General features: G+C 44.5%; 1 protein-coding gene across 1 annotated transcript in view; it reads right to left on the bottom strand.

The window, feature by feature from the left end:
- ADCY2 (adenylate cyclase 2) overlaps window positions 1-18,994 on the bottom strand; it is a 433,375-nt gene extending 414,381 nt beyond the window's left edge. The window contains exon 1 of the mRNA XM_079915962.1: window positions 18,437-18,994. Within this exon, the coding sequence (XP_079772088.1) occupies window positions 18,437-18,667 (231 nt within the window). The 5' untranslated portion in view covers window positions 18,668-18,994. The remainder of the gene's footprint in view (window positions 1-18,436) is intronic.
- Window positions 18,995-20,435: the final 1,441 nt, after the last annotated feature.

The raw sequence follows: 20,435 nt of genomic DNA, 5'->3' as shown, positions 1-20,435 counted from the left end.
GGAACCTTGCTCTGAACAGCACACACTATGGGATGGAACACCGTTTAAGATATTTGATCCTCACCCCATATATTTAGTTGGTGAAATACTCAAAGGAGTTTCAATCAAACACCCATATGGCCGCGGCCCTAAGAACTTCCACTGAGGTTTTAGCATATTAAAAGTTACAGTACAATCTGGCAAGTACGGGGTGGGTCTTTCAAATACCAGAGCCTGGGGAAGGCTTCACCTTTTCTGGTTGGTACAGGGTTCACTCCGTGCCCCGAGCATCTCTAACTTCACCCTGGAGATGCCCCCCCATGCCCCCTTCAGATATCAGGCCATAACCACAGGGAGAGCGGGAAGCGAAGCAGAGCAGCCAAACCACCATGTGGGGCCCAGGTGACACCCAGCAGACAGAAAAGGGACCCAGGCCCAGCCTCAGTGCCTTCATTTCCCCTTCCTCTCTCTCCCAATTATTTGCGTCAAGTGATACCCGGAAAAAAGGCCATCACAGCAAATACTCATGTCTACATTTTTGTGCTAAACACTCAGGTACATTAAGCTTTTAACACAACAGCCCTATGGGGGTGGTGGGCGCTGGTGCCTGCACTGCTCTACAGCTGAGGAGACGCACGGCCCTGAACGGAAAGAAGGTGCCAGGGTTGTGGAGCTGATGGGGAGAGAGCCAGGGCTCCAGCCCAGGGAGCTGGGGGCGGTCTTTTCCTGCAGACCCCTGCAGCAGAGCTCCGCACCCTGCTTGTGCAGAGATGATCCACTAGACCAGGTGCGGCCAGTCCTTGAGGGGCCAAAGGAATCTGTTTCCACAACAGCCAGGAAACAGAAGGATCCAAAGGGATGTTCTTATAATCTCCCGCCATTGCTATTTTTGGCCACAATTAAGTGCCTAATTGTACTCTTACCCTCACACACATGTTCCAATCGTTGCAAAAAGGTGTCAGGTAACCACCAGTGCTCCCCAGCACGTAGGCACCATGGGCCGAGGTACACAGGGACCCGACAGCCTGTCTTCTGAAGACATCAAATTTGAGACCACAATTGCTACACACATGGAGCCGTGAAAACCGATTTTATTTTAAACCTTCCCAAATGAAGTTAACTGAGCTGTGGACAGAAAGCTAACCAGTAAACAACCAGGACAGCTGTTTTCCTGGTGTGGCTTTTCACTTACTTCATTAACCCAGTAAGGGAGAAACAATCAGTGACTTTATTGGCTCTGATTTCTCCAGAAAGACTGAAAATGGTATGAAAATATGCGTGACTGTCTAGTGAAAATTAGTAGCTAAAGGAACAGAAAGTCTGTGATTGTGAGTCCTTCCAGGAAGAGGGGGACAAAGTACTCTACCTGTAGGAGCTTTTCCTGTGCTTCTCTTTTTAAAAGATCCAACGGTAATCAGTTGAAGACCCAATGCCTTACTGAGCTGGGTACATTATGTAATAAGACTTGATACAGGGGTTTTGGTTTTAAATATTGGAGTCTCTATGGCATATTTTTTCTTTTTTTTTTTAACTATCAGCGTCTTGATCACTGAGAAGTGACTAGTGTGGGCCTCAGGTGACCTCTTCACTGGGCACAGAGGACACAGAGCCTGGGTCCCCTAATATTTTTACGGGCCCACAGAAATGTTTTAATTTCGTTCAAAATCAGAACAATAACAACCAAAAAACCCAAGATTCTAAGCTCAAAGATTACATACATCTCCATGCTAACCCAGCATAAACTACGACTGTGAATATACTTTTAGGGAGGAGGGGGCGGACAAAGGCCCTAAGTCTCTCCATTGTAATCTGATCTGAGGGGCTGGCACCCCTGCTCACCAGATGCGCGGCATTCCCTGGTCCATCCCACACACCAGAGAAGGAATCTCAGCTTCAAGCAGCGTCCCCAGCCTCGGTTGGGGGGACCAGATTCCCAGATGGCCCACGGCTTAAGACGGTCAGCCACTGCTCATGAGGCCAGTGGCCCTGACCATTGCAGAACCTGAGCCCACTGAAGAATCTGGGCTCTTCCAGAAAGAGAACAGCCACCAATTTACTCTGCATTTGCCTTTTGAAGTCTAACTCCAAACACCTTAATATGGACTTCTCCATATTATATGGACTTCTCCATTTTATAAGGTTGTCAAGGAAAGAAAACAGAACAGTATTCATTAAGAATGTATAAGCTTATAAACCACATTCTTTCCTAACCCCGCATCTGAATCATGCGTTTTTCTTAAGGCTAATGAATAAATGAAACAGTGGAACGCCCTCAGACCTTGAAGTACACGGGCCTCCCCCGTCCTTTATTCTGGCCCCAGTGGACAGGAAGATGAATGAAGCCACTGCAGCTCCCCCATGGCTGCTTCCTTAGGAGCTAGTTGAGTTTTCAAAATTCAGAGTATAAAACAAATAGAGTAGCTCAAAATAAAGTGAACAAAAACAGTGAAAACATTGTCAATCTAAATTAAATATGTTTATATATCCTCACCCCTCCTCCCTTCGTGGAAAAAAAAATTTACCATGTCATGTAAACTAAATGAAATGTACTAAAATGTTTTTATTAGTACTAAAATGTGTGAAAATGCCTTTAAGACATATCTTTAAAAAGACTTTTTAAATTTACCATACAATGCAAACTAAATTTACCATACAATGCAAACTAAAATAAAATGGGCTAAAATGCCTTTAAAAGAGACCTTGAGCATGGTATTACCTACTATCATGATAATGGGCTCCTATCTCTCCTGGACCGTTTCATCCTTTCCTGTTCAGTGCGTTTTGGGGTAATTTGGGATCGCTTCTAATTGCCAAGCCTCCTAAACACCCATCGTTTTTATTTATCATGTGACAACTGCTTTGCTTCTTGGAGGTTTTTCCATGGAGCAACAGATTATCTGTATGTTCATTCTTTTCCACGTGCATTTTTCATTTTTTGTTAAACAGTACTGTTCTTCTTTTAGATGGTAAAGGACAGTCTAATGTAAAATACTTTTCTATAAAAAGGATATTTTAGTGACGTGCTTTGAAGTCCGACAGACTGAAGGTAGAAACCAATTTCCATCACTAACTGTAACTTGGAGTGAGCACGGGGCCTCCCTAAGTCCCTGTTCCCTCACATGAACAGAACTACAGACACTGCATGGCTGGCGGGGTTGAGTACGTCACTGGTGCACCATAAATGAGATTATTATCGTGGTGACCATCACTCCCTCTTTCCTGAATATCTGAGTACTTTCCACCAATGCTAGTCTGACTATTCCTTATTGAAATGATGCCAATTTTCCATTCTACATGATTATATATTTGATTACCACAAATTAATCTGAAGGGCTGTCACTGGGCAAAAAGAAATCAGCCTTTAGCTATGATACACATTTGCTTTTTTTTTTTTTTTTTGCGTTACGCGGGCCTCTCACTGTTGTGGCCTCTCCCGTTGCGGAGCACAGGCTCTGGACGCGCAGGCTCAGCAGCCATGGCTCACGGGCCCAGCCGCTCCGCGGCATGTGGGATCTTCCCGGACCGGGGCACGAACCTGTGTCCCCTGCATCGGCAGGCGGACTCTCAACCACTGCGCCACCAGGGAAGCCCCACATTTGCTTTTAAGTATATGTGTCACATAATGTATATGTGTGTGTTGTGTGTGTGTGATACGTGATAGAAAATATATTTTCTCATTCTTTCCCACATACATAGTCATACTCCATTTTACCATGAGGTGTGAAAGGAATAAATAAAAATTCTAACTAAAATATTCTATAAAACTATGATGAAATAAATCAAAGATGATCTCAATAAATATTCCATGTAAATAAATAGGAAGATATTCCGTGTACATAAATAGGAAGACAGTATTGTCAAGATGTCAGTTCTTTCCAAATTAATCTATAGATTCAATGCAAGGGCAATCGAAATCACAGCAAGTTAATTTTGTAGATATCAACACACGGATTCTAAAGTTTAAACGAAGAGGCAAAAGCCCCAGAATAGCCAACACGATGTTGAAGGAGAAGAACAAAGTTGGAGGACCCACACTGCCCGATTTCAAGACTCAGTACAAAGCAACCGTAATCAGGACAGAGTGGTAATGCAGAAGAGACAAATAGATCAACGGACTGGAAAGACCCACATTAATGTAGTCAACTGATGTTGACCAAGGCGCAAAGACAATTAAACGGAGAAAGGATAGAACAACTAAATAGATACCCACACGAAAATATGAATCTAGATACATACTTTACACCTTTCACAAAAATCAACTCAAAATGGATCATAGATCTAAACGTAAAATGCAAAATAATTGCGAAAAATTTTGAAAGTCTTCCCAAGAGCAAACTTGTGTTGTGCAGTAAAAGTGGTGCTCAGAGGGAAATGGTTCATCTTACAAGTTGAGCTGAATTGTCCTACTGTCAATTTGGCTTTGCTGGGAGTCACATTTCTTAGAGCCCCTTTCCCTCCACGGCTCTTGGTTAGAGTTGAACAGAAGAGGAATTTGTGCCAGAATTGGGAGGGGAAAGTGGAGCAAGTCCCCACCAGAATCCCCTTCCTGGAATGCTCCCAGGTGAGAGCTGGCCCTCGCGGGTGCCTGCACAAGATTTGGGAGGTGGAAGCCAAGCAGCCCCAGGAAGGGCGATGTGCAGGGTCAGATGTGGATGAGACACGTGTGGAGAAGCCTGGAGGGGCCCAGCCTGCCCGGCTCTGCCCTGCCCCACGTGCAGCACTCTGACCAAAGCAGCCGGACCAGGCTCCCCACTACATTCCTTCCTGAAAGGGCTCCCTTCGGCGGGTGCACATCCCTGCACGTCCTGATTGATCTAGTGACTCTCTGCTGATCTCAATGCTCCCTGTTGCTGCCAAGCTCCATAATAAGAAAGGAAGCTGAAAACTGGTGAATTAAAGATCCCACTTCAGAAATGTGGAAAAGAATGAAACCCAAAGAAAGTAGAAAGAAGATGCGGTGGTCAGGGACTTTCCAAAATATTCCCCATTTCCTTCTTCTGGGTTCCTTCTGGGTGTACTTTCTGACCTCCTTTGAAGTTCCAAGTAGCCATGCTTTGGCCAAAATAATGTGGACAGAAGCGAAGTGTTTCTCTCCTGGGCAGAGGCCTGTAAATGCCAGTGAGAGGTCTCACAGCACTTTCTCTCCATAGTACAATGATTACAGAAGCGTCTGTCATGAGGAGGACACCTACAGCCCAGCCCAGAGGAGCAGAAGCTCCCTCCTGGCCCACACTGGCCAGGACGTGTATGCAAGAAGTAACCCTCTGGTGTGGGAGGTTTATTAACCCGTGGTGTGGGAGGTTTATTAACCAGTCACAACCTATATAACACCTTTGCTGATACAAAAATTGGTACCTGAAATACAGTGCTGCCCCAAACCTAAAATATACAGCATTGATAGCTGCTAGGTGGCAGAAGCAGCAAGGAAACTATTATCAGAGACTGAAAAGTAGCAACCCAAGCTACGCAATGGTCCAACATTTGGTCAGAATATATTCCTGTCCTGGAAGGCAAAAGATGCTCTAATAGAATTGTAAGTCTACAGCAGGGCTCAGCGAGCTTCTTTGTAAGAGCCAGATCATAAATGTTTTAGGCTTCACTGGCTATAAGGTCTCTGTCACACTAAACACAGCCTGCTGTACCTTAAACACAGTCATAGATCATAGGCAAATGAATGGTCAGGCTATATTCCAATAAAACTTTATTTGAAAAATTAGGCAGTGGGTCAGATTTGGTCCCAGGCCAGAGTTTGTTTGACCCCTACTCTAGAAAGGGCCATCAAACACAATGTTACAAGTGTGGGTGTGTTGCTGCTCACTGCACTTGTTAAGGTACAAGAAAAATACAAGCTCAGAAAATAACTGATTGGTTGTAAGGAGGGATGAAAGGGAGGCAGAATTCTATGGATTTGTCAGAGGAAGAGGAAAATGCTTCTCAGTCTGAACCAGTAAATGACAGAACTTGGGTCCTAGAGTGATTAAAACCCAGCCATGTGCAGAAAAAAAAAAAATCAAACCTACTATTGAAGACAGAATGGATTAAGGTGCTTCAGACTAAAGCCCAACTAAAAGTATGGTGCCAGCAAATTCTTTCAACTGAACAAAAAGGCGCAGGGAAAAGAGAACCAGAAATTGTGTTTCCCAAACGGGCTCAAAGCATGCACAGACATAGAGAGAGGGAGCGAGAGAAAGACTGAGAGATAGATGGAGCGAAAAGGCAGAGAAATACAGCAAATCACAGAAGTATGTCTTGAAAAGAACATGACCTTTGACACCGGGAGATGAGTGAAATTAAACAGAGAAGAATTCAAAGAAGTTTTGAAAGATCTGTGTTTCCAAAAGAAATGCCAATGTGAACTTTTGCTGTTCTAAACAAAGGAAATTTGGGGTTCTCTATCTATGGCAAGAAAGAGGTGGAGAAAATTGCTCAGTTCCCAAGAAGGAAATATTCCCCAAAAATCAATCCAGCTGTGGTCAAAATGATGGCCAATAAGGAAGAACCTCCCCAGTGGAGGGTTCAGATGTCACAGGAAATAATAGACAGGGGTCTATTTCCAGGACAAGAGTCTGGATCTAATGAAGAAGCAATCCCCATCCCCAGGGCCAGGGACCCTCAAACTGTCTGCCCAGGGGAATTTATAATTGGTATGACCAGAGATTAATGAACGTGTGTCATTCTTCCCTTGGGATAATGGGAGAGTTTTGTGGCTATCCTTTGTGCACTGGGTGGCTGAGTGGATGGCTGATAACATCTTCTTAGTCCACAGGTCTCCAGATCAAAAGAAGCCACAGGAGGGATAAATCAGGAGTTTGGGATGAATACACATACACCACCATATATAAGATAGATAACCAACAAGGACCTACTGCATAGCACAGGGAACTCTACTCAATATTCTGTAATAACCTATATAAGAAAAGAATCTAAAAAAGAATGAATATATATATATATATATATCTGAATTACTTTGCTGTATACCTGAAACTAACACAACATTATAAATCAGCTATACTCCAACAAAATTAAAATTTAAAAAAAAAGAAGCCACATTCAGGCTTCATGGGAAATGACTGCTCAGCATTCCCTTTGAACAAACGAGTGCCCTTCATTCACAGATCCTAGACTCTGAGCTTCTTGCCATTAGTGGATGGGACATTGGAGTGGTCTCTCTTGAGAAAGGGATGTACGTATTTTCTTAAGGAAGGAGTAAACTACATGTCTGGTGACCAGGTAGGTGCACCGTGGTAGTAATAGCCCTGTTAAACATTCTAGTTCACCTCTCTGTTATGGTTATGGTTTTGTCAGCAAAACTGGCTGCACTAATTCCCTTCCCTATATCCAAGCCCTTATGTAATTCTCTCCTACACTGACTCTGGCCCTGGCCACGTGACTCTCTTTGGACAATTTGACAACAGTTGCATGAAACAAAGACGTGAAAATACTTAGGTATTGGGGCTTGCCCTCTTCCTCGTTGATCTTTAGAACCCTACATGCAAAGTCGCTCAGGCTAGTTTGCTAAACGAGCCCAGTGACTCTGTCACCCTACCCAACATCCCTGGCTGACAGCCTGCCAACTGGCCTCATATGTCAATGAGGACGCCTTAGATGATCCAGCTACCAAATGACACACCAGCTGCCAGCTGACCACACAAACAAGAGATAGACCAGCAGAGATCAATTGAATAGCTAGAACGAAGAGATGACCCACAGAATTGTGAGCTAAATAAAATAGTTATTCCAATCTGTTAATTCTGGAGGCGGTTTGTTACGCAGAACAAGCTAACTGATGCATCCTCCTTGTAGGCATATGGGAATTTGATGTGCTATATAAGGTACTGTGGTAGACTGTATTTCCCACGAATGGGGGCCATAATATATCCCAACCCATATGTGACTGGCACTCCTCTCATCAAGTGAGGTTCTATGCCCTCCTCAACTGAACCTGGGCAGTTCTTTGTGACCATGATGGAAGTGGTGTTATCTGACTTCAGAGACAGGATTATAAGGATGCCATGCACTTCTACTTGATTCTTAGAGGATGGTCATTCTTGGAACCCAGCAACTATACTGTGAAGAAGTCAAGTAACCATGTGGAGAGGCATGTGAAGGTGTTCCAGCCAACAGTCCCAGTTGAGTTTCAGCTACCAGCCAGCAATGACCACTACACATGTAAGTGAGTAAGCCTCTAAGGACTCCAGTTCTCAGCCTTTAAGCCATCCCAATTGACACATGGAGCAGGGATGAGCTGCCATTGCCAAACCTGCCCAAGTTGCTGCTTCAGGAGGAAAATAAATGATGTTGATGTTTTCAACCGTTAAGTTTTCTGGGGGGTTTTATGCAGCAAAAGATAACTAGGATACTTACTTGGTCAATGAAAAATGAATAAAAGTGATGTGTCACTTCCATGTGGAAGATGTCAATTGCCAGAGAGTGAAGCACTCTTTTCCTCCCTAGTGTAGCAATCAAGGAAAGAAGGATACTGTGGGATGCAACTTCCTTCATTCTAAATCTCTGAGTGACTGGTGTGAGAGAATTCCTCTGCTGACTCAAATTTACTGTGCAGCCTGAACAAAATATAAACCTTTACTGTGTTAAGCTATTAAGATTTTGGAGTTGTTTGTTTCCATAGCATATTCTAATATGTTCTGATTGACACAAGAGGTAACAAAGATAGAAAGCAAAAATGCAAATGTTTTGTCTTAATGTATGTTAAGACAAAACATACATCTGATGAGATTAAGTAAAAAAAGAAAGCACCTAAAAATAACACTATAAATAAAACCCGAAGATATAGTATATGTAAAGTGTAAAAATGAGAACAGTATTATCACATACATGCCATTAAACTTGAGAACTGGGACAAAATGCAAAGATTCCTAGAAAAGTCTTATTGAAACTGACTTGAGAAGTAAAGTTAGAAATACTATAATCCTATTACTATCAAAGATACTGAAGCAGAAATTTTAAAAATCTCTCTACAAAGAAAGCAACAAACCCATGTGGTTTTCTAAGCAAATTCTATCAACTCTAACATAATGAAAACTTTTAGAAAACTAAAAATGAAGGCCTATTCCGTGATTTATTTTATAAGACCAGAAAAACTTATAAAAGAAAAATGACAATTTGATAAAGAAAAATTCCAAACTCGTTTCACCAAAGAATATGCTTGCAAAAATCTTAAACAAAATGTTAGTACTTCATATCCAACATTTTATAAGAGATATCATAAAAACTGTGTTTGTATCAGGAATATAAAAATTGTTCAATAATAGAAAATTATTATCCATTACTTTGACATTAAAAAACAACAAAAAATCCTATAATTATCTCAATTTGGTAAAACTCAACACCCAATCACGTTTAAACTTTTTTTATAAATTAGAACAAAAGGGAATCTCAAAGGATATCTATAAAAATCTGTAACCAACATGATCCTAAGTGGATAAACTATGAAGGAATTCTATTTAAAACTAGGAAAAAGGGTAAGGATACCCTCAATCACAAGTTCTGTCAATAACACATTAGAGTTTCTAGCCAGTACAATAATACAAGAAAAAGAAATGAAATGCCTTAGGATTGGACAAAAGGAAATAAAACTCTCATTATTTGTAGATGATATGATTGTCTATGTAGAGAACCTGAAAGAATCTGCATTTCAGTTACCAGTAATAAAAAGGATATGATAAGTTGTGTAGCTATAAAATAATATCCAAAATTATATTCTTTTACATCATCAACAAAAGAGTAGAAATTCATAATTTTTAAAACATCATTTACAGTAAGCAATAAAATACAAAATATCTTTTGGTACTCAGGAGTAAGAACAGCCTATAGAAAACTGTAAAACATTACTGAAGCACATAAATGGAGAGATAGCCCATGTTCATGGGTAGAAAAATTTAATATCATAAAATATCAATTATCACCAATGAATCAATAGATTAATATAACACTAACAAAATCCCACTTGAGTTTTTTCATATTGAGGTTAAAATAAGTTGATTGTAAAATTTATATGGAAGAACAAAAATTCAATAATAACCAAGAAACTTTTCAAAGAGCTGAATGTTACTTCCCTTGCCCAATATAAATACGTATTATAAAGCTTAGTAATTATACTCTGTGTGTGTGCGTATTAAGAAAGAACAAAGGGCTTCCCTGGTGGCGCAGTGGTTGAGAGTCCGCCTGCCGATGCAGGGGACACGGATTCGTGCCCCGGTCCGGGAAGATCCCACATGCCGCGGAGCGGCTAGGCCCGTGAGCCATGGCCGCTGAGCCTGCGCGTCTGGAGCCTGTGCTCCGCAACGGGAGAGGCCACAACAGTGAGAGGCCCGCATACCGCAAAAAAAAAAAAAAAAAGAACAAAACTTAACCAATGGAAGAGAAAAGATAGCCCATAACAAACGACTCATATATGCAATTTTGATTTATAACAGATTTGGGGAAAGAAGTAACTAAAATGAATCAGTAAAAATTGATTCTCCACAAGAAAAAAAATATGTAAATGGACCTCAATCACCACTTTATACCACACATATACCACATGATATATATAGGGTATGTATGATAAAATGAACAAACAGAAAAGCAAGAGAATGACAAACAAAAAGTGCAAATGAAGTTTACTTCTGAGGGTAGGTAGGGGAATGGGAGAGGTGCAGTGTAGACTGAAATACATTATTGGGGATATTCTAGTTTGGACTGGGTTCGTGGATGTTTAATTTTAGTGTAAATAAGCAAGCCAAATAGATATAAATGAGGATGGAGCTCAAGAATCAAAGATTAATCAAATTAATCAAATGATAAATCCCATTCTGTGCACCTAAAGTCCAATTCCGAAGAATATGGATGTTATGTGTTTGAATTAACTGCAAGCCAATAATGGGAGAGGATTAGGTGTCAGATCAATCATGTGTGTGAACTATGTTAACATTTCTTCATTATTTCTTTCATTTTTATTCATCTGATCTCCTTATCCTCTGAATTTGTAACATCACATAGCTTTATTAGTTCTACTAATGCACCAGTCTAAAACTTCCTTTCCTTCAACATATGCACAGCTCACTAGTAGATAGAAATCTTAATTATTTTCCCTTTTTTTATAGAGCTTAAAAAATCATACAGTACATTTAAAACACACGCAATAATTCCGCATTTGGGGTAAGCATGGAATGGAAGCCAGCACCTATGAGCTCCGGCCCGTCCTGGCTGTAATATCCCAGCATCACTACATCTGAGGGATGATAAAGGACACTGGTGGAAATTGGGTAGAAATTCTAATCCCAAAACCCTGCAGTCAGGGCTCCCATCACCATGGTGCTGGTCCGCCATCGTCTCCACCAGGAACCTGCTGTAGGGTGGTTACCCTAGACACTTGATTTATTCATAAGATTCTCTCAGACAATAAGCATCATCTTGAGAAGTCTTCTCAAGAATTTCAACGTTCTAAAAAGAAGCCATTGTACTTTATGTTTGTATGTTTCAAAAGCAATAAATTATTCATTCAATAGATTTTAATTGAATAAAATATTCAATTAAACATTGAATATTGAAATCTTCCATTTCAAGCAAAAAGTGACTTGGTTCGACTCTGAGATGCAATTGGCCTTATGCATTCCTAATGGTGGTGACCCAGGTCTGTATGCTCGTTCTTTCTGTCTTGGCACTGTCGTTCTACAGCCCTGGGCAGAGTCAGAAAACTAGTTGGCAGAGCTGCTCATGGAGTTTTTTAGGCTGAGTATCTCATAACTCTGCCCATCACTCTCTCTCACCTGAAGGTGGCACCTGGGGATGGAAGCATAAGCCTAAGTGAAAAGAGGGAGCAAAAATGATTATTTGTAACGTTGCCAGCAACAGATGAACGAATGAAGTCTTCCTCCAAACCTCTCCCGGTTCCCTTCTTTGTGATCTTTATTGTATCTTTATACAAATAGGGCATTGAAGCAACATTAGCAAAGTCTTAATTTGGCCATATGGATCAAACACACAAGCTGACTCAACAATCCTTTTCCCTCCCCCGAAACGCACCTGGTGGCTGCAAACCAGCATTGCCAGATGTGTATCTATTTCCTAGTTTGACACCAGGGAATTGCCTGGTAAATATTATCTTATCACTCTTGTTCATTTTACATTATATAACATTATCCAAAGCTAACAAAATTGAAAAAAATATGAAGGCCAATAGCAGTGTCAATTTGGCAGAATTTTAGTGCTAGAGAACGGTAACTTGTGTCACAATATGACTTTAATTAAACTATCTATGCTTCTCCATCTTTTTTTTTAAGTACCTCAAAGCTATATTCATACTTATCACATAAATAGAAAAACATCCCCTGTTCTTTCATACCCAGGTTTAAAAATTCTAGTACTCATTTAGTTGTCAGCCTGAAATACACCTACAGGGGACCTTGACAAGGAAAACCCTGTGTGCTCCAAGTATAATAATAAAAATGACCTACATTTGTTTTGGGTACGACATGTGCCCAGCTCTGTGCTAAATGTCCACAGGATCCATCTTACTTAGTTCCCAAAATATCTCCCTGAGCCTGGTTGTGTTATTCATTTTAGTCCACAGCAGATAAATTAATTTGTCAGGAACACTAAGTGGCAACATTGAGACCAGATCCAGGTCTAGTGACAGTTTTATGCTCTTAACAAGAGGCTACACAGTGGGAATGACAGCAGCTAAGGAAAAATGCATCTACCCCCTAAATTATCCATGTTAGTTAAGCACCTGCGATCTGGTTAGCACTGTATTAAATATGGGGGTGCTAAGTTTCTTCCCTGAAAAAACTAACGATTAGTTGAGGAGACAAGACGAACTGACAAAACTATTCTGCACATCAGATGACAGTCATGGAGTGGGTAAATTATTTCATGTAACAAATGAGCTTTGCAGGCATCAGAGGCAGCAACCAATACAGATAGGAATGCACAGCACAGGCTGACCTGTTTAAGCTCAGGAAGGAGAGCTTGAACTTGGATAAGCAGCACGGGGAGGGGGAGGCTTCGAGGAGAGGGAAGCAGTGGAGGAGAGAGCAAAGCTAAAAAGGACCAGATGCAGACACTCTGAGCTCACGGCATCCAGGCTAACAGACCACCCTAGTATGGACAGGTAAGTGGCAGCGTGTCGAAGGTGAGCTGCTTCTGGATGGAGTGCCACCCAGAGGGATGCCCATCCCAGTGCGGGCCCCAGCAGGCACTCCGTGAATATCAGTGAGGGAAGAATGAGTGAAGTCCAGTGGATCGTACTGATGTCAACATCGAGTTATAGAAGGAACTGGGGTACCAGCGGATTATGCACAAGCACCTAGCCCTGACTGTCCCATCACTAGCAATTCCTGAACAAACAGATCAAAGTAATTAATAGAATCATAAGACACCTTTACCAAAGTAACAGATCAGCTCTAACAGCATTATTATTTTTTAAATAGAATGTTTAAGTTAAAAAATACCAGTAAGTTTCACACAGAGCTCCACAGGAATGGATTTTACAGGCCACAGTATTCATGCCGGGGACTTGGCCAACGAAAGCAAAGTTGCAAATGCACCTGCTGCTTAATGGGAAAACCCTGGGAACATTCAGCATAAAGGAAATAAATGAAGTCTACCTCAATGAGTTAATCGTGGGGAAGCATCCCTACAGTTCTTTAACATTAAAAGAGAAAAAAATGGAAATGTAACCCCATCCACAGAATGAAGCTTGAGGACTTTCCTATCAGCATGAAATTTCAAACAAGAAAACTGCTGCTGTGCTAGGACCAGAGCTGGGGATTCTAGATCTGCAGTGATCACCAGCCTAGTTCACGCAGGCAGAGTCAGACACCCAGCACCACCACTGCACCCTTAAAGACAAGAGCCACCGCCTTTGGGTTTCAGTTTCCTCCTCTGTAGCATGAGCGCCCTTCCAGCTCTAACACTATGTGACTACATGTTTTTCACAGCAACAATGAAAATGCAACTACAGAAGACCCAGTAATGACAACAGTTCCTGAGGGCATACTCTGTGCCAGGCATTCTTCTAAGTGCTTCACGTGTACCGATTGGGACCATCACCTTAGAAGGCAGGTACCATTTCATTTTACAAACAAGAAAACTGGGGCATAGAGGAGTTGAACAATTTGCCCAAGGTCACAGAGATGGAAAGGGACAAAGTCAAAATGCCAACACACACAGATGCTCTTAACCATTACACTCTGCCTTTTTTAAATGGAGAAGGCAAGGTACCGTGCATATATTTAATTATGCACTTTAATGTCCAAAGGATGCTTCCAAATCCTTTCTTGCTAGGCCTCTAAACTGCAACCATCTTTCCTGCAGAAAACTACAGTTTTTCATTGTCGTTTGTTTATACCACAGTTAAATCATAATTAAAGTGACTTATTGAATTACTGGTTGCAAATTACAAACACCTGCCAAGTAAGATTCTCCTGCACATACAGAGAAATTCGCAGAAAGACAGATCTTTAGCTACCTCCACTCCAATTCCTAAAAGCATGCACTACCCCTCCACCCCCAGAATTAAGAGACTAGAGAAAGTATGCAGAGAATTGCCTGCTCCTTAGAGGAGATGTCAGACGTATTTATCTGCCTTCTCCAGCCTTCCACTCCCCAAGAAAAGACTTCTCCCCATTGATCCTTCCACCCACTAGGGGCGCTGAAATAATGTCTGGAATAATAAAGCCAATTTGCCTCTACAATGATTGGATTCACTTATTCGTTTTGGAAGAATTAGGATTCTTTCTCCATGTATAGAGAAAAGAAACACTCATATATCTGCCCCTAGAAAAAACACCTGATGCTGGAAAACTGATTTGTAATGAAGTACTTACGGTCATTGTTTGAAATATCTAGAACACCGAATCACGGTAAAAGCAAGAAGGTAAATCATATTCTGTCAAAATCATACATATTACATATGTAATACTGATAAAAGTATATACTCATTTGGATATTACCAAACTAAAAAAAAAAAACCGGTCAAAAAAACCAGAAAAAAACTATTTTATTGCAATATCTGACTATTTAAAATTTATGGGAATGAAATTTTTCCATTCCAGTTGAAATATTGACCATCCCTAATCATAAATTTTAACCAAAACAAATCTGGCTGGAGCTAGCTGGTATTTGACAAACTAAAAAATTTATGCCAGCCTTTCCTAACCACGACGGGCAAATTTTGAGAAAAGTTGGCTGATTTTGGACATAATAAATGAGAGAGGATTTTATTCTGAGATGAGGTTTTCATGCATTTAGTAATAAGAACCAGTCCTGGAAAATGAAGCTACCTCATAAGACCTAGAACTTAAAGTTTGGTCTTATTAGTTCCAAGTTTTCTCACGCCAGAGGGTAATTTAATTTTGTTCACCATGCCCAGTACTATCATCAAAAACTTCCATCATAAGCAACAGAAAATATTTTTCCTATTATTAAACAAGATATTAAAATTCAAGACATGCTATCATATGTGCTATTTGTTTCGTCTTGATATTTCTTAACAAATATGGGATTAAACCTATTTAATCACTTTTTATGTAGAAAATAGTTAAGCAAGATAGTAAAGTTTCAATTCAGAATTTACTTTTTAAAATATAATAAAAATACTTTGCAGATTACCTTATCTTCGTGATCAATGATGCAGACGCATAGATTGACCATAGACTGAAATTAAGTGAAAGCAGATTGTGAACAATGCCAATTAGGGAAATACTAAGTCAAGACAAAGCTTACTTTTTTTCTTTTTAAAAGATATTTCAAGTCACTTCACACAAAGGCAATTACATATACCAAAAAATCACTATGTACTTGGATACTATCAGGATCATCTTGTGACTCAAATGTTCCAGAAAACTATGGATATGCATTAAGAAAGTTACCAGACTTTTTCTACTACAAGAACTGATGGAAGTCTAGTGGAAATCAAAATCAGGCAGATTCAAGGGAAAGAAGAATCTGTCCTAGTGATTCCAGGAAAGCGCAGGAAGGTGGAAACCTGGGCAGGCCCCAGGCAGCTATTTCTGTCTCCCAGTGTAGATTTCTGGGAAGCCAAGCTCTGGTCAGTCTGAAAACTGAATTCACCCCACTCTGTGTGCACATGACTCCATGTTAACTCTGTCCCATCTTCCAATGCTCCTAACCTAGCCATCTTTGACTACATGGATGGATGTAGTAAAGTGGAACTGCTGTTTATGCTATTACTAAAAGCAAAATAGAAATGAGCTGTCCAGATCTCAGAACTGTGCCAGTACTTCCTAAGGTCAAGTTGCAGAGGACAGTGCCCATTCCTCCCATGCATTTCCCAATGCCAGGCCCAGTAAGTAGCCCCAGTGCCCACTTGAAGGTAGCCTTTCCACCAGACCACGTCACCCTTCCTGATTCTGGAACATTTCTGCACAGCTCATCACCTAGAAGGATTTACAAAGTAGTCAGAGCATGGTTTAGGTAGAGCAAAGGACAGGATCCATTCCACCATCTCTGGACCTCACCCTGGGCTACAGCCATGCCATGGGAAATGCCTGCTTTGTACTTAAAGTGATTTAGCTGAATGCCAGGAGAGTGTGGGAATGATTGATTTATCAAGAAAAGTGCCCAAATAAGCTTTTTAAAAAGATACCACTCCAGCATTTGCACCACATGAAATGGAACATAAAGGAACTGGGTAAAGAAACACAAAGATCAAAGACAAATTAGAGAAGGGAGCTTTCAGCTGACTGTGCTGAATCCCTGACAACCCATTCAAGAACATCTACGTAGATCAAGGTTTAAGAAGTTAGAGATCTGTATGATAGCAAACAAAGTGGTGTGTGTAGGGGAGCATGAACTTCACATTTGTCTTTAAATATATTAATGGTGCTATAAATAGGCCATCACCTGCTCCTTCTTTTCCATTTGGAAGAGAACCAGCCAGAACGGGTTTGAATTACAGATTCAACAGAATCACAAGTAGCAATGTCCTGGCTGCTTTTTCCAGAGGAAAAGGGATGTGTTTTCTTCCCTGCAAGAATGGAAATGAGAAGGAGATGCTTTTAGAGACCCTGCTTGCCAATGAGACTGAGAAGAAGTCTCTCACCAGGTCCTCTTTGGCCCTATAAACTGGTGAGAAGAAACAAAGATGCCATTCCAGGGAGCATTCCAGGCTGGTAACAAGGGTGTGAAGACTGCCGTGAACTCACACCCAGAATACAGAATTAAGGTGCTCTCTGCTCTATGTTGTATAATAAAAGACCCAGTTGTGATCGGTGGCATCGTGATGTTCTATTTACTTTCTAATTTCTATTCTTATCTCATTGAATTCCAGCAGAAGACAACACCTCTTGACTAGTGTGGGGAAAAAGAAAACTTCATTTTTTAAAGAACCCAGATGATAAGTTTTCCCATGCATAATATTAGAGCACCATCTGGCTCAGGATATGAAGAATAAATTGCCAAAAACCCAAGGACAGCTATTTTGCACACGTGTTGAAATAAAGCAAACACCCACACTTTTGCTCCAAGGACATGAATATAGGTGTATGTTTATATTCTAAGCTAAAAAGACATCATTCGATGCAGACATCCCCAGATCAACCACTGACCAAAAATATCTCACTGATTAATCAATGCCTGGCACTCGATCTGCACATACATATCATAGGCGGTGCAAAAGTTTGAACCACACCAACAGAAAGATCAGTAACAGGAAGCTTACCGCCATCTACAGATTTCCCCTCACCGCTCACGGGAGTGAGCCAAGGATTTCTACTCGAAAAATATAAATTGGCAAAATTGACATCAGCTGTGGAGTTGCATTACGCTCCCAGTGATGAAATCCAGTTTAAAAACCTGTGCAAAACAAGTAAACACGACTAACTACCTCTCTAGAAATAGGAAATCAACGGTTCACGGATGCTTGTTACTTATACACTTGGAGGCTGAAGATTCACAACAGGTCAACACCCCATCTCGCCCTGTCTATGGGACTAAACCATACAGATTTAAAGGCAAATATGCATAATAAAATACTTGTTTTCATTTCTCCTCTCCATTCACCACTTTCCCGAGGCAGGCTTTTTAGAGAGTTAAATAACTAAAACGCCAGCTCAGGGGCTGGGCAGCGGTCTCGCGAAGAGGCGCGAGGCTGATTCGGAGGGACACAGACCTAGTGGAGCGGCTGTTGCGGCCAGCGGCGCCGAGTGGAAAGCGCGGCGAGTTTGCCAGCGGGTGTGCAGAGGTGGAAAACGCACACCCGGGCCGTCCACCCAGTGCACACCCCGGCAACTTTATTTTGGGCAGAACCTTCCGAGGAAACTTTTCTCTCGCCCTCAGTTCTCGCCCAAGCCAGGTCGGGCGCGGGCAGGCAGGAGGGGCAGGGCGCCGCGGGCAGAGGGGTAGCCCCGGGCGGGACGCGGCTCGGCGGGTACCTCCCTCTCCTCTCGGGGCCCCGGGGCGCGCGGGCAGGTCCCGCAGGGAGGCCACTCACCAGCCGGAGAGCGAAGAAGACGGCGAGCAGGGCGAGGCAGGCGCCCATGACGATGAGAAGCAGAAAGACGATGAGCGGGTGCTGCTGGCTCATGCGGTAGTACGACTCGTAGAGCCAGTCCCGGGACCGCTGCAGCCTGTCGCCGTCGCCGCCGCCGCCTGCCGCCGCCGCCGCCGCCGCCTCGGCGCGGTCCCGCAGGTAGCGGCGCCGCCGCATCGCCTCCTGCCACATCGGGGCGGTTCACGGGGCGCCCGCCGAGCGCGCCCGGCCGGGGCCGCGCCGCCCGCTAGCCCGCAGCCGCCCGCGTCCCAGCCCCGCGCTGCCTCGGCCGGCCGCGCTGCCCGCGCTCCGAGCTGCGCGCAGGGGCCTCCGGCGCGGGCGGAGCTCGGCGCCCCGGGCTGGGCGCGCTGACGCGCGGGCGGGGGCCGGGCGGCGGCCTCGGGGGCAGCTCCCGGCGGCGCCGCTGCCGCCACCGCGCGGGAGGGGCGGGTGCGACAGGGGGCGCTCGACCCGCCTCTGCCCGCACCCCGCGCGGCGCAGCCAGGCCTCCACCCACCGCCGCCCCCCGACGGCCGTGTCGCGCGCCGGGCACGGCGGGGGGCCGGCGCGCCCAGCCGCGTGCTGGGAGGGGAGAGGCGGGGGCCGCGCCCCAGCCCCGGGGGTCCCTCTCTTAGACCCACCCACGATCAGCGCGGGCAAGGTCCACCTCCCCTCCGCTGTCTCAGCCTGGGGTCGGGCGGGGGCTCCCACCGTGCCCTGCGCGGTCCCCGAGCGCGGCCTGGGGGTTCCCGCTTCCTGCCGCCCTCACCTCCGACCTCGCTCAGAAGACTGCGGAGGCTCCTAACTCCTCTCCACTGGCTCCAAGTGCGGCGGGGAGGGGCCCTCCCACCCTCCAGTCCCCCCAGGCTCTGAGTGGTGTGCGGGGGGTGGGTAGGACAGGGTGCTTTCACGCTCCTCCCCACTTTCTCAGAGCTTAGCCGGGAGGAGACCTCCCATCCTTTGGTATCCCCTACTCGGAGGGTCGCGGGAACTTTCTCTTTTTCACCCTCTGTGCGCTCGCAGGAGGGATTCCCCTCCCCTCCGCATCCCTTAATGGGTAGGGGGTTCCCACCCTCCTCTTCTTCAACTCAGCACAGCGGGCTTGGGGGCTCTCACGGTCCTCCCCACTCTCTTAGAGAGCAGGGGGCTTCCCTGCGGTGGGCGGGAAGACGCTGGGACGCGAGGAGACCCCCTGGCCGAGAACAGCTCCAAATGCGCAATGGAGAAGCGAGGCGGACACCCGCCCGTGTGATTGAGCGCTGCACTCCGCCACGTCCTCGGGTAGGCCGCCTTACTTGCGCCCTGCAGTTTCAGCTTAAGTCACACTTTGGAGGTACCCGATAGGGCAAGGTTTTCCGTATCGGAGTTTAGAGGGAGCCCTCTGGTCGGTCCACGGCCCCCGCCGAGCCCCTGCTGTCCGGCAGGGATGGCAGCGAGGGCGCGACCGGGGAGAGTGGCTGGGCGCTGGTGCGGGCAGGGTTGGCTCTGGGATTCGCTTCCTCCACGTCACCTCGGGGTACTGGGCGCGGGGGCCGATGTCTGCAGGGGCAGTGTCCCCCTCCTGACACTCCTGGGGTCGAGCCCGCTGGCCCTCTCCCTGGGCGGTAGGGGAGCTCCTTGGTGCTCTCCAAAGGAGCCTACCCTTTTGGAGGGTTCCTCCTAGTCGAGAGTTGGCTGTACCCAAGACCCGAAAATCCCACCTCCACCCGAAGCCTAAGGAATCCGAGGCACGCGATCCTCCCCTCTCGGGCACCAGCACACGGCCGGGGGTTGTTCCTATGCCCTTGTCTGTTCCAGTACCAGACCAGCGCAGGGGGCCCTGAGCCCTGGCACTGCCTAACACTTGGGAAACCTTCACGAACTGTCCCACTGCCCGCTCTTGGCCCTCCTGTCCCCCTGCGGGACAGAGGCATGTGAGCTGGGTAGCTGCGTGCCCAGGGACGGCAGGACCCAGCCCACG

This window comes from Stenella coeruleoalba, assembly GCF_951394435.1.
Source record: "Stenella coeruleoalba genome assembly, chromosome: 3".
Taxonomy (NCBI): domain Eukaryota; kingdom Metazoa; phylum Chordata; class Mammalia; order Artiodactyla; family Delphinidae; genus Stenella; species Stenella coeruleoalba.
This window is presented reverse-complemented; position numbering and strand designations above follow the sequence as displayed.